Genomic DNA, 15,068 nt, shown 5'->3' with positions numbered 1-15,068 from the left:
TGTTAGGTAAAGGAGTTTTTCCACTGTCTCAGCTTGTTACAATGAGGGGTGCGGGCAGGGGAGCTCTCTGACTAAACAATAGCAACAACAGTGGAACTTTGAAAACACAAAAATAAACTGCTGTTTGCCAGACAGGAAAAAGCAACAATATGGGTGAACAAAATTAAAAAAAAAAAAAAAGGGTGGGGGGAGAAAAAAAACAAGCAGTGCCCTATGCTGTGGCAGCATAACATGATGCAGCATTCCTTCTCTGATGGGCAGGAGCGTTGCACCCAGAATGTAGATGGCACTGCCGTCCGCAGGCCTGCAGTCTGTTTGGGATGTAGCTGCTGTGCCGCGTGGCAGTGCTGTTAGTCGCCACAAGCCCTGCGCTCCCGTCCGATACTCCGCTGTCTGGAAAGCCCGACAACAGCTGAATTGCAGTTACCCTGTGAGAAGCGAACAGGAAAACGCCGGGTTAAATGTTCCGTTTGTAGCGTATGCTGGCCCCTGGCCGGGGGAAGGACGCCGGGGTGGTGCCGCCCTCCCGCCGGCGGGGGCGGGCCGGGGCGGGCCCGGCGGGGGCGCGGCGCAGCGCTGCGGGCCGCCGGCCTGAGGCTCGGCGCCGGTGCGTGCCCGGGCTCATTCGCTCGCAGGAGCTCTTGCGGGCTGTGGCCTCCGCAGCCTAAGGCTGGACATCTCGGTTACCGAGCTGCCGAGTGCCGGGGAGAGGAGGCTCCGCTTTGTCTTCGCGGTTTGCAGGCGGACAGGATCAGCTGTGACCCCCGAAACCGCTCCTCCTGCAGCCACCATGGTGGCCAAGGATTACCCTTTTTACCTTTCCGTCAAGAGGGCAAATTGTGCCCTGGAAGTGCAGACAGTGACCAGCCCGGCTAAAGAGACGGAGGTACTTAATCTACTGCTGATACGGTTGCAACTTTATTTTTCTTTATAGCGTGATCTGTGTTGCCTTGGGGAAGAATAATGTGCTTTGACAATACGCTGCTGTGTATAGATACCTGATTTGGTTAGGCATCCTTTTCTGCTATCGCTAGATGTTGAACTTCCCTTTGGAATAAGGCAAGGAACAAAGAATCTAGATTTTTGTTATCTGTCATTTTAAGGAATTAAAATTAATCTTTTTAGTAGCTAATTGAGAAATACCTGTTTTAGACATGTAGTTTAAAGTCACTTCTGTGTGTTCTATTCCAGTGCTAACCATTACTTACACGTTGTTAAACTTGTGCAGGAACTGGTTATATGCTTCGTTGAGTGAAGGGAATCTAGAAAATGGTGTCTTAAATCATTATCTGTCTTTTCCTCATCAGTAATAAACCAAGAAATTAATATGATAACACAGTTAACTGGAAACTCTGCCTTAGCAGCAGGTTGACTACTCTGTTTCTTAAAAAGTATTAAATCCTGTTAAGTGACATTACAATTCTTACTCGTTCACCCAAATTCAACATATTCATTTGCAAAATTCTCATAAACGGTGAAACTTTTCAGGATCAATGTTCATGAAAGACTTAAATGTTTGGTACTTTAGGTTAGTGTTGCTTTGTGTGCTTATTTGGAAAGAAAATAGTGACCTTAAGGATTCTGTCTGGCTGCACTGGAGGAAAGATACAATTTCTCTCTGGAAGTTTTTATCACTTAAATATATAGCTTCTTCATTAGTCTTGTTTGCTGAGTAACTTGAAGACAACTTACTAAATTGGGTGCATTGAATACAACTACATCAAAGATTAATTACCTCCAGCAGTTGAATAGATCTCAAGTAAAAGTAACATAAGCCAAGTACTATTTAATCATGATGCTTAAGCTAAGAATTAATAAGATGCTGTACTCTTGCTTTTCAGTGTACTTTTACATAAAGGGATTTAATTATTGTAGTTAACAAAGGTAGAATTTTTTTCAACTGTGTGTTTTTGAAAATTAATACCCTGAGTGTGTGTGTACATATGCATCTATGTTAAACACAAATTGTTAAGTACCAAATCATTCTCTTAAAGGTACTTATTTTACTAACTATAACATTAAAGAAATACGGTTTTAGCCTTTACTGCATGAAGGGGGTTTTGTGAATGAATAGAATTGTCAAATGTGAAGAGTTGGAGTGTTCCTCTCTCACAGTTAGGAAGGGCAGCTTAATTATAGTCAAATTTCAAAGAAAAAGTCTCAATGAAAGCATAGAGCATGAGGAAGTATCTAATAACAGATGTGATCAATCAAAATTACAATGTGCAAACAGTTGTTTTGGATTTATAATCTTTCAGATTATGTTTTATACAAATAAGAAAATGTACCCTATGCTTTCAGGCTGTTTTCTGAGAGTATGATGGACTTCCAGCATTCTGAAAAAGACTTTTAAACGCTCTCCTGTGTGGTTTAGGAGGGTACGTAAAGACCACCTGCCACTCCAAAAATTTGGTTAAGGAAGCAGAAATAAAAACCACTCTTTGGGAAAGGCGTTATAAGGATAGATGTATGCAGTCTGTTACTTTGAAGTCTGTCAAAGTGACAGTGGGGGTGGGGGGGTCGTGGTGGAAATCCATGATTCTTCTCAAGCTGTAATGGTAAGCTGTTCTTCCACCCTTTAGTATTTACGAGTCTAAATAAAGCTATTGGGCGCCTTCTACCACAATTTTGTGTTACTACACCAGAATGCGAACTTCTGTGGGGGTTATGAATTTATGGCTTTGAAAACCTGGGTTTCATTTTAATTATTAATATGTGAAGTTAGTTGATTTATTTAATAACCTAACTTGTGCATAAATGTTGATACATGTGGAACAGAACAGATTTTCTGTGATACGGATGCTGTGTTTTGGTTTTAAATCAGAGCTTATGATTATAAAATATTTCCTCTGACCTTATTAAACAATGATCTTTTAGTGTTTGTTTTGAAAAAATACAAAATATAGTCTGGAAGTTCAAGTACAATAGTACTTGCATGGGATGAAATTCAGCCAAAAATTTGAGCATATGCCGAACTGTTAAAACTTTCCCAAATTTCCAGCTGGGTGTCTGGGTAACAAGCTGAAGATTAAGGTCAATAGACTAGATCTTCCTTATTCTTGGACTTCACTTGGAGCGTGCAGAGCAGCAGCGGAAAACCAGGAATGGTACTGAGGAACAAGTCAGTGGCACAAAAGAGACTGGAGGTTTTCCACTTACAGTTCTTTCCTTAAGCCACCCTGGCTTCCTTGGCGTAAACTCCTTAGAAGTAGCACAGTCACAAAACAACGACAAATAAAATGTCTGAAATCACGTGAACAGTAAAAATCTGGATTCTGAGAAAAGGCTAGTGTACCTCTTAGTGAAAGTACAATTACCATAATTCTTTCTAAATGCAGTTTCAGGGTAACAAAACACTCCGACGTCTGAGGAATGAGTTAATATAGGAGGTACTACAAGGCCTTTACATACATCATTGCACACCCCACATAAAGTAATGCAGTACAATTCTAGGTGTAAACACTACAGAGGCGTTAGGCTCTTTCCGTTTTTTTCATAATACAAAACCAGAGACAGTAAAACTTGAAATTTGCTTTGCTTTTTATAAAAAGCCCCACGTCTTTCCCAAGGACGTGTATCTATACACCCAGCGTTTGCTATGTTTCACTGGTTAAAGCAGCTCCCTTATCACACCCTCTAAAAGAAACAAAGTGAAGCAGAGCCAGTGGATGGGCAGCAGATAAGAAAGAGCTCGCACAACCACAGAATGAGGTTTAAAGGTCTGAAGTCATGAGAAGACATGAATTCCTCAGAGTAAAGATGTCGTGTTCTGCTGTACAGGATCTAATACAGGGCTTGGGTTTAGGCTCTAAAAGCTGCAACGGTGGCATAGAATTCCTTTGTGTCTCCAGTATGTTGTATGTCTGCTTACATCTCGTGCGCTGCAGAAATCTTAGACCTAAGAATCGGAGCTGTTTGCAATCTGTCTTTTGTTGTATCCTGATATCCTGACTATTTTGATGTGCAGGACCGTGTTTAATTTGGCGTGAGTAGAGCAGGAAAGCTAACCTGAAGGGTAACCCACAGCCCTCTGGGCCATGGCGTGTCATTAACATGAGATCCAGGCACGGAGCCAGAGGGAGAGGGGCCAAAAGATTGAGATAAACTGCAAGTCATGAATTTTCTTTGATCTTCATAAATGTATGTATTTCATTTTTAATGAAATATTAGCAAGCTGCAGTTCTGATATATTTCAGGTAAGTTCATGTGCAGTGTAACTGCAGTGAGCTAAACGTGGAAACACGTCAAACCCCCACGCTTGGAATTGCTGATCTCTTCTGCTTAATGGCAGTTTGAAACAAACAGCTTGCCTTTATTTTTCCATTCAGCAACTCACCGTATGATGTCTGCTTGTTAATTGGCAGTCCAGCTTCACATCCAGTTTGTTCCAGAATGGAAAAGGTTGGTCTTAGGTAGTCTGTACAAGCAGCTTCTAATGAGAGGAAATTCAGAATTTAATCAACGCTACATCAGTTGTCTGGGTTTTTCAGAGTTTCTGTTACTTGTGTTAATTCACCTCAGTGTGAGGTTTTTCTGTTAATTGGCCTTCATTTCCTAGCTGCTGGTAGACATACTGATTTCTGGATATTGCAGACAAATGATCAGTCGAGATAGCTGGGTGCAACTTGTGCTTACGCTGCTGACACTTCAGAGGTTCTGTCTTGCATATGGCAAATGAAATCTGAGGTTTGAAGAGCGGGGATTAATGAGGGCAGCCCATTTGCAGCAAGGAGCCAATCTTTGATCAACACATGATGCGATAGCATGTTGCAGACCTCCGCGGATTTTCTTCAACTGAGAATACTTGCCTTCTCTATATGGCTGTTCATTGTACCCCGACTATCATTTCAGGTCCTCTTCTTTCTAACACTGTGATTAAAACAAAATATCCCTGGGTTTTACTTAATTTGTGTGCTGGTTTTGCGGAGGCTGGCAGAGGAGGAATAACAAACCTCCTCCTGTTCCCATCAGAGAGTGCGGCTGGTGGGTAGAACCTTGTGGATTTGAAGGGAAGTTGTATCATGGATACACAGAATTTATTGGCTGATCAAGTTCCCTTTATGTATCAGTTTACTTAAATCGCTTAATAGATTCTTCTTGCAGTTCTACTAGTGGGATGCCTCTCCCAGGTTTTAGGATGGATTTGTGCGGATGATTACAGTTGCCTTTGTGCAACACTGAACTATACTTAGAGCTGCTTTAGAGTCACCCACTTGGTTTTTCTTCATCTCAGCTCTAGAAGACTGAATGTTCTAGAATTTCCCAATTGGAATATTTCTAAGATACTGTAAAGCAAAGGCAAATTCTCTGCTGTTTCAAGTATTAAAAAAAATATAGTTAATATTTTAGTTTATAATAGTTTATTAGCACCAATAACAATTGAGAATGTTCAAGTTTTAGATTTACTTCTCTCTGAAGATGAAAAAAGCCTGGGATGCCGGCTTGCTTTATTTTTAGGTTAAGTGTTTGCTGTTTTAAGAGACTCTGTTGTAACATAAGTTGCTTTTTGTATTTTAACCTTTATTGTTTGGGGTTTTTGGTTGGGTTTTTTTTTTTGTGTGTGTGTGTGTGGGTTTTTTTTAGCCTGGAGAAGGTTAAATACTGATAACATCCTGTGGAACAGAGCTTGAATGTGTTTTGGTTGTTTTTTTTTTATATTAAACTCCAAGTTTTGTGCACATTTATTGGAACTGTTTAATCTTAGGCCAATTTAACTAGTAGCAGACTAATAAAAATAATATTGTTGGGCTTCCTGCCATGATAAATGTTGACTTGCCCTTATAAAGTTGACTAAAAACTAATAACCTTTAAAGTATAGGAGTATGGAAATTTAGCAAGTTACATGAAGTCTGAAACAGTGTGGTTCTGTTTTAGTTTGCTGGCGCTGCTTGTGAATTACATTTGAAACAAAGGTTACTGTACTGTTTCAATTTATAGTGTCTTCCATTTATTACACTGTTAACTCTTTTGAGACTAATTTAAGTTAAAACATTTTGCACTAATGAATGCTCCCACAGCACAGAATGAATGCTGTGGATATCTGTTTGTCTTGGTTCACAAAGAGAAAGTCTGTCAGAAGCGGGGAAAAAAATAACCACCATATTTTTTTTATAAAATGTCAAGAAAGTTACAAACCCCAAATCCAGAATTACTGCTGTAAATAATTATCTTGGAACTCGCTGAACTCCAGTAAGTTAGGATGTTTTTAACAAGCGTTGCCAATTTCAGTGGTTTTATATGTGGACTGAGAGAAGGTTAGTTTGCCTTTGAAGGTAAACAGGGTGAATTCTAATATTCTAAAAAGCTAATTTCCTGTACCAGTTTTCACATAGCACTTACTTGCTGGGATGCCTTAAAAAAATCTCTGTAAGTTCCTTTTGTTGAGTTTGTTTTTAAATACAATCAGAAAAATCAACACAATGTGGTCACAGTGGTGCTGCACGTGGGCTGAAGACACAAATGTAATGACCCCTCAGGGAAATATTTTCCCTTGTTTGTCAAATTCAGCACCAGTTCTCCGACACGGAGACTGTTGTTGAACTTGCTGATAAGAGATGGGAGAGTCGGGTGGAAAAACAATCATACCAGCAGTGAACCTACGTTTGCTTTTACTGTTCAGTGGGAGGAAATCAGTGGCTAAGCCGGTCAGCAGCATAGAGTGAAACATTTCTGCAGTGAGGTGCTGAAGCAAATGCAGACCTCTTGTACGGCACCTTGACTGTTACTCTGAGCTCTTCAGTCTGTGTTATCCAGGGCATTGGCTCTGCTGTTCTGCGGGCAGTATAAAGGGAACCTGGCCTAGTTCTTTTTGTTTCCTTTCCTGCTGTTTGTTAGAAAATGAAACCCGATCTTTTGCTAGAGTAGTTTATCCATCAAAGTGTGATAATTAAGCTGTGGGTGGCCTTGTTGAATGACAATGTATGGAAAACTAATCGATATGATGAAATGAATTTAACCCTCTCTGACACTCTGCTTTACATTTTGGGAAAATTCCATTCTTTACATATGCCAGTAAAAAAATTGTTTTATTTTCTGGATGAAGAGCATGAGAAGTGTTAACTTCTTCCCCTAAATAGCTTCCTAGAAGATTTTCATATCTGTGTAGTGTGTTGTTGAATACAGTATATCCAATTATGAGGTGCTAGTTTCACTAATGAACAAATAAAAATAACATCAACTTAGATGTCAGTACATTGCAGCTAATGTAGGTCCCTAATTCTTCAAAGGGTCTTCTGCTTTAATTCTGTGGCTGTTGAATGCTTAGCTTGCCCCAGGAGCGGGCGCTGTATGCTGAGATTCAGGCTTTTAAATGGTAATCTATATGTATTGGAGCCAAAAATAATGATATAAAAATTATCTTTTTGCCCAGATGTTGTCGTTTTGAAATGACCATATCACAGTTTTATAAAGCAACATCTCATTCAGTTACGCAAGGCAAAAAGACTTAAATTTTACTGAAGAGGGAGTTGGCAGAAGTTACTCAGAAGAGGATGGCTTCCTGGTAGCACTGCAGCTGAAGTTGCTTGCTGTACGCATTTCCCATCTGTCCAACAGCAGAAGACTAATTTTTGGAGAGTTACACATTATAAGCTAGAGCTTTCCTTTCTTAATCAGCAGTCTAAACCATTAGGTTAGAGTTTAATATGTAGAAGATCCTAGAAATATAATTGTACGTATATATAGGATCTACAGAATAAATTACAATGAAGAAGCAATCTAGAGCACTGTGTCCTTCACGCCAAATTAGAATGGTGAGGCATGGCATCTTTGAAACTTTTTATCTGATAGTTTCCTGTGTAGAATCGGTAGTAAGCAGTGATTATGCCATTGTGAGTACTCAAATCTTTCTTCCTGTGAATTCCCCGGAAAAGTATATGATAAAAATACAGTGTCTCAGAGGGACGTAGTAGGTGTTTGAAATGTCCACTGTATGCTTTCCAGAACCATCCAGATTTTGGACACAGATTTACTTGTTTTATCAGTTTGTTCACAGTTTGAAGAGTTCTCTTTCAGGCTGCATATATACACACAGTATTTCCACCTTTAATTTTTTGGTCTCTGAATTCAACTGTTACCAAAGTCATCTTGAGTTCAATATACAGCTCCCTCCGAAGGCCATCTGCTCTTTGTTCTAGCCTAGTCAGGTATTAATTTGACTTCACTTGACTGTTCAGCCTTTGAAGTTCCTGCACTCATGTTTCCCTCAGCTTTATTTAGCCTTATATCAAATTTAAAGCCCTGTCAGATTAACATTACTTGTTCACATATACCAGCTCCACATTTTGGAAACCCTGCCAAAATGTAGTCTGGATCTTTTGTTTTCTAACTTACTTCACATATTGTTTCGTCACGTCTTCCTGACTCAGAAAATGCAGTCTAACACTTTGTTTTATTTCAAAACTCTGAAATTATTTTTTAATACTAATAATAACAACAACTTTCGAAGGTCAGGCAAAACACTGTAACTCTTGAATTTTTTTGTGTCCTCACTTGGCCCGGTTCCCAGGCTGGACAGGTGATGGTTGTTGCAACTCGATCCAGCCACTAAATCCTGTCTCTCAATCCCATCTGCTCCTAAGGTCCCTGAACTGGGAGGGGGAGCAGGAGGAGCGATGACTTTGGGTAGCTTTGAGTCTTCTGAGCACACTCAGAGGTACAGACCTGGAATCTGATGTTCATTCTGCCTGGACGATCTGTCCTCACTGGAGCCTCTTCATGCTGGACAGACACAGGAATCACACAGTTCTGCGTTCCCATGTGCTTAGATTTTTATGGTTGCGGGACCCCTGGTTAACTGGAAAAACAGAGATTTTTCAGAGACAAATTAGTAAAATCATGAACAAATGTACTAGGAATTCCTAACCACAAGCAGTGTATTCTTAAAAAAAAACCAAACAACAAACCACAACAACAAAAAAAACCAACAAAAAGCAAAAGAAGAGGCTTGGGAAGCAGCATCTGGAATGCAGCTCCGTGATCTTATTGGACTAATGTGCAAGTGCAGATTCTGGTCAGTGTCTCTGGGTAATGCAGAACAGTTCACGCACTCTCCTCTTTCCATTTGATCTGTTGGTTGTGAAGAACAGAGCCCTTGGTGAGGAAAATAACCATCTGTTTAAAACTTACTTTTTTATGCACTTGACTGGAATTTTTCCCTGTCCAGATCATTGGCCTCAGTAGTTTGTTCAGCTTCTCTGTGGTGCTGACGTGGAGAGGCAGCACAGCCTGAGGAGGGAGGGTATTGTTGAGAGGGGAGCTAGAGGCAGAATGGATGTAGCCCGTGCAGCAGAAATACCGTGATGAAATGTCTAAGTTTCAGTATTACTATCTTATAGTTTCACAATTCCTCCGGTAATGCTACATGTTCATTGCACAGTCAAAGCCTACCTGAACAAACTTTATTATTCCACAGTGGAGGGCGTGACTCAGGGCTGATTGTTCTTATTGTTAGACTTCTCCGAGAGAGAGATGATGCCTGGAACGCTGAGGTTTGATGAGTTTTCACTTCCAGCTGGTTATCTTAACCTAACAGACTGTTTCTAATGTGGGGTGAAAATCCCATTAGAACTATTCAGAAAGCTTTCACTGTAATTAAGGATGTCTGATTAACAAGATTTACTTGCAGTCCTAATTGGTAAAGATGTAAAGTCTTAGACTTCTGAAATTATTGATTCATTATCTCAAATAATTCCATTGGAGAGAATCCTGTAATAATGCTCATCTCTTTTAATGAGATCAAATTCCTAATTTGAAGTACATATTTTAGCTGTTTGGAATTCTGATCAGGTTTTTCAGTCTGAGATCAGAATATGATACGCTACATGAGGAAGACAAAATGGGATGTTGAGACAGAAGGAGTAGGACCTCTGCAGGCATACCTTCACAACCCATTATCTAACTTTCCTTTGACTACTGGGAGAAGTTCTGACCCCTGGTGGCTTACAACAAGAAGCTCTAGAAGAGCGTAATGTTTTTTGATGGTGACTGAAACTCTACTCTGCTCCCCCTGGAACTGTAGGCATCCTTGGCTAGGAGACAGCACAAGTTTTGGAGAGCCTTGGGCTGCCTGACGTCATGAAAGGGAAATCATATTTCTTTTTTTTGCTTCCTGTCACTCTCCAGGAGAAAGAAGGTGATTTCAATTCTTTTCAGTCAGGCTGATTTTCTACAAGGTTATTCAACGCTGGGCATCAATTTTCACAGCTGCCTGAAGTTTATGTGCCCCGCTCGTCAGAGCAAATTAGGTCCTGGTCTGAGTGCTTGCAGGCCTTGAGTAGTAATTAATAAACTTCAGCTGCAGTGACATACACAGTGTTTGGAAGTATTCAAACAAGGATAGACTGACTTGGTGTTCCTTACTTAGTTTTAAACAGAACTCAGGAAGTTAAAAGTTTTTTGCAATGCACTCAAGTGAAATGCTGCAGAGATGCAGTGAAATGCAGATTTACTTCTTTTGTGGTTTCATTTGCTGTCAGTAGACTCCTCAGAAAATTGTCCAAGGGCTTCTGGACTTAGTTTTGTTCTAAGTTAAAACTGGAAGACTGTAAAATTGTGAATAGATCACAATGTGTGTCTATAAAGTCTGTAAGAGTATGGGGAGCATTTAACTTTCAAGCAAGATATGGCTCCGCTGTTGTATACATCAAATTTGTGGCTTTTTTGCATGAGTTTTGTCTTTCGACCAGAGAACATATACATACCAGCAAAGTTATAAGAATGACAGAATGGTGGGGGGAAAGGGACCTCTGGAGATCACCCAGTCCAACCCCTTGCCAGAGCAGGGTCTGCCAGAGCAGGGTCACCCAGAGCAGGCGGCACAGGAACGCATCCAGGCGGGTTTGGGATGTCTCCAGAGACGGAGACTCCCCCACCTCTCTGGGCAGCCTGAGCCGGGGCTCTGCCACCCTCACAGCAAAGAAGTTTTTCCTTCTGTTCAGATGGAATTTCCTGTGTTCCAGCTTGTGTACGTTGCCTCTTGTCCTGTCCCTGGGCACCACTGAAAAGAGTCTGGCCCCATCCTCTTGACACCCACCCTTTAGATATTATTAACATCGATGAGATCCCCTCTCGGTCTTCCCTTCTCCAGGCTAAACAGACCCAGGCGTCTCAGCCTTTCCTCATAAGAGAGATGCCCCAGTCCCTTGATCATCTCTGTAGCCCTCTGCTGGACTCTCTCCAGCAGTTCCCTGTCCTTCTTGAACGGGGGGGCCTAGAACCGGACACAGTACTCCAGATGTGGCCTCACCAGGGCAGAGTAGAGGGTGAGGATGACCTCCTTCGACCTGCTGCCCATGCTCTTTTGAATGCGCCCCAGGAGACCATCGGCCTTCTTGGCCACAAGGGCACATTGCTGGCTCACGGGCAACTTGTCCACCAGAACTCCAGTTCCCTCCCTGCAGAGCTGCTCTCCAGCAGGTCAACCCCTAACCTCTACTGGTGCATGGGGTTATTCCTTCCTTGGTGCAGGACCCTACACGTGCAGGAGAAATCTTTTCTATTAATCTTAATCCCCCTCTCCCTGTCTTCTGGAAAGTCCATACAGTCTTGATTTCCAGATTTTGCATTCAGGGTGTGATATTTATGCCTAGGGTATCTTGCTGCTAAGGTAGAGCTGGTAGCAAAAGCTGTGCTGCTGGCATAGCACTGCCCGACTGTCTGGGACTTCATGTCCTTTCACTGCAGTGCAGCACAATTCATAACAAGCAGGGTCTGCCATGGGATATTATTTGTGCACTAGGACTGGCATTCTGAATAATTATAATAAAAAAGAAACAGCTAATGGCCGAGCCACCAGTTAGAGAAGAATTACAGTGGAATCTCAAAGATTATTCATCTTTTTTGGGGGGTGGGGATGGTGATGCTGTAGATAAGTATGCTAGTGGTGCTGCAATGACGTAAAAAAAATACTCCTTCAAAAATACTCCTGTGTCAAAGACCTGGTTGCTGAAAAGGAAGGAATATGAATAGCAGTGCAACGGTGAAGACAGATAAGGATGTAACTCGATTTAGGCTGCTAAAATTCTTTAATGGCAGGTTTCATGTGTGATTGAATACATTATTTTTGCTAGAGGGTTAAACACTTTGTCCCTCATCTCAGCCAGCATTTATGGATTTCCAGGTCTGCCTGCTGAGAAGTAAATTAAATATGTAGCTGCTTCTCACCTTTCCTCTGTTGCTGTACTAATGGAAGAGAATTTTTTGTGCCAGTAACACAGATGATGATCATCGCTGATGAAATTTATTATTTTTTGGTATCAGGAAGGATGGCAAATCTGCGTTACTTCCAGAAGGATTTGGATTTCTGAACAAAAGGACAATCAGCATGCTTTATTTTCTTAAAGCTATGTCTAGGAAATGGAGGCATAGCAAGCCTACACAAACTTTATAAGCATGGCTGAAAAAGAAAGATGAACTGCTTTAGGATGTCCTTGAAATATGGTGTTGGATGGGGTTTTTAACTTCGCTTGGAAGGTTCGGCTCTTTTTCTGTCAAAAGTTGGGTTTTGCATGTGCTGTTCAAGATCCATTAAATGTCAGATGGAGGTTAGGAAGCCAAGGGTAACTGTTCTATTTTTCTGTATTTGTAATCACTCTTTCCTTGTCGTAACGATTTCTGTTAATGCCTTTTTTTTTTAATCTGCAGGTCAATTGGCATGTTGTATTGAAGTGGTTACGTATTACTATAAGTGCTGTTAAAAGTATATATGAAAAGTATGTAATTGAATGCTTTGTGGTAGATTTGTTTAATTTTCCTTTTTAATGCAAAAATTAATATATGTAAACATATTATTAATGTGTTTGCCTGTATATATAAGTATTTCCATAGGAGCATGCACTCAAAGGACAATTACAGTTAGAGATTTCTGTCTAAATTATGTTTTCTGGAATAAAATACTTTTAACTGAATAGCTGACAGTGCCAGAGGCAAAGAAACAAATAGAATTATTTTTATGTGAAAGTTAATATAATAAAATGATTTTGCTTTTCTTTACCTTTCTCCCTTCCCCTGCTCCCAGCCATGCCAGCTTGTGCATGATTACATTTTTCAGCTGTTCGCAGGATCTGTATGTACCAGCCGAGAGTAATCTGTCATTGTCAGTGTTTAAAACTGCTAATTTTTTTTTACTAGCCCAATTATGTACAAGGTTTACAAACTTGCTTTTTACAAATGCTCTCTTAGGAAAATCAGCAAAACTGGTAGCAGTGTTTATCTGATTATGCTCACGCTGCCCCCATTTATTTTTTTCCTTTCCTTTTTCCTCCTCCCCTACTACAGGAGCCCAGTAACAAACGGGTCAAGCCGCTTTCCAGAGTCACATCACTAGCGAGTCTCATTCCTCCGGTGCGGGCCACTCCGCTGAAGCGGTTCAGCCAGACACTGCAGGTAATCCCAAGAAATGCACTGCTGCATTAAACTGCGCTGCTACGAGGGGAATGCATACATACTCGCCGTTCCTCCTAGGGTTAGCATGGGAATGTGAACCACGCGTACGTGTGCGCACACCCACCGTTGTAACGTGCCAAAGAGGTTTAAGCAACTTACAACTACAGAGTCACTCGACTTAAAAACTCAGAACTCTCACCTCAAAAAACCCACTTCTTTGTACAGATAATTGATGTTTTTTAACTACCAGTAAGAAAACTATTGCACCTGTTGCATATAAAACTTGTTATACTAAAGCATTATGATTTCTTTTTAAATTTGATGAACAGAATTTTCCATGACACTTTCTATTAATTTGGGTTGGTTACTTTGAAAATGTTATTTTTGGTATAGTTAGTCGGGTAGGACTGCTAAATTTCCTTCTGTGTAGTGAACTTTGACCTTGCCTAAACAAAAGACTTAGTGAACAATTGGAAAAAAAGTCATTTTCCAAAGCTGATGATGAAAATTAATAAAGGTTAAGCAAATCTTAAATGCATTTAAGAAATTAAAGAATTTTGTAATTGCAGTTTCTATGTTATAGATTAGGCACGTAATATTTAACATACTTAGAGACTAGTGGAACTTTAATTGATAAGGAATTTGTGCCTTCAGACTTAGAAACTGCAGAACATTTGGGTGCTGAAGTGCTCAGGGTGATCACGAGGGGACAACTGTCGGAGCTGCAGTACAGCTGGGCTCCGGCCTAGCAGGCCGCACTGTTTCCTCTTTAAAACAGTTTGGGTAAGGAGGCGTGTATGAGATCTGAAGAAAATTATTTAGCAAGCCTGACTTCTTTCATGAGAGGAAATATAAAAATATCTGGAATGTATTAAAAATATTAGTTAATCAAAAAATCAACTTAATTAGAGCCTTACTGAAATCTGTTAATCTCAAGGAGGAAAGAAAGAAACCTTAGAGCTAGGAGTCTTGTGACAAGTAAATAAAAAGTCATGGGAAAGAACCCTATTTTTCAGTAGTGGTAGCTATCTAGAAAACAGATACTATAGGGTTTCTTTAACGTCGGTTTTCCTGTGTTCGGTCCCTACGATTTTGAAAGTGCAGACATCTGCATACAAAAGCCGCACGTGTGGGTTGGAGGAACGGCAAAATGGCTGCACTCCCCTCAGTCTGGGTGTGATCCAGAAGGTGTATTATAGCGTGACTGGAGCAGAGATGCCTCTGTTCCCTGGGGTGTATAAATCTCCTCCATAGTCTGCCTCCAGGAAAAAATTGGCCCGGCTCTGAAAGGACTACATTAGTTCCAGTTGTGAGGAGTGTGGAAAGTGAATTAATTTTTGGCTAAACTGCTTCTGAGCACGGTACTTCCCTTTTCACAGCCTTAGACAGCTGTTGTCCTCATTTACGTACCTGTGCTGTCGTTCTGTAGTGAATGTGCCCTCTGAGTCTGCGTTGTCCAGTACAATATTGTGTTTAGTAACGTTTGATTTAGATTATCCGAAACAAACTGTCCTTTCATGCACGTAGCAGCAGCTTCCCGAGGTCAGAGCTACATAAATGTGTTTCAGGGCAAATTTTGAGAAAAATAGGAGAGAAAACAGTGGCTTTGTTGCAAGTCCTACTGTTGCAAGCATTTCTGTCTTGCTCTGTTCATACTGATTATAAGAATATAGTTTAATTAACTG

At 40.7% G+C, this 15,068-nt stretch overlaps 1 protein-coding gene across 7 annotated transcripts in view; it reads left to right on the top strand.

Moving 5' to 3' along the window:
* Positions 1-15,068, top strand: part of ARHGEF3 (Rho guanine nucleotide exchange factor 3) — a 136,438-nt gene that overhangs the window by 104,014 nt on the left and 17,356 nt on the right. For 4 of the 7 annotated variants that reach the window (XR_012589354.1, XM_074602904.1, XM_074602907.1 and 1 more), the window contains one exon: positions 13,276-13,383. Coding sequence is in view for 5 of the 7 variants with exons in the window: in XM_074602904.1 (XP_074459005.1) it covers positions 13,276-13,383 (108 nt within the window). In the remaining 2 variants the exon portion in view is untranslated. Of the gene's footprint in view, positions 1-550; positions 887-13,275; positions 13,384-15,068 lie in introns of those variants that run through there. The other 3 variants (XR_012589355.1, XM_074602906.1, XM_074602908.1) reach the window with 2 other exon arrangements.

The sequence above is a fragment of the Larus michahellis genome, chromosome 10 (assembly GCF_964199755.1).
Source record: "Larus michahellis chromosome 10, bLarMic1.1, whole genome shotgun sequence".
Classification (NCBI taxonomy): domain Eukaryota; kingdom Metazoa; phylum Chordata; class Aves; order Charadriiformes; family Laridae; genus Larus; species Larus michahellis.
The sequence above is the reverse complement of the archived record's forward strand: the minus strand, read 5'-3'. Positions and strand labels throughout refer to the sequence as shown.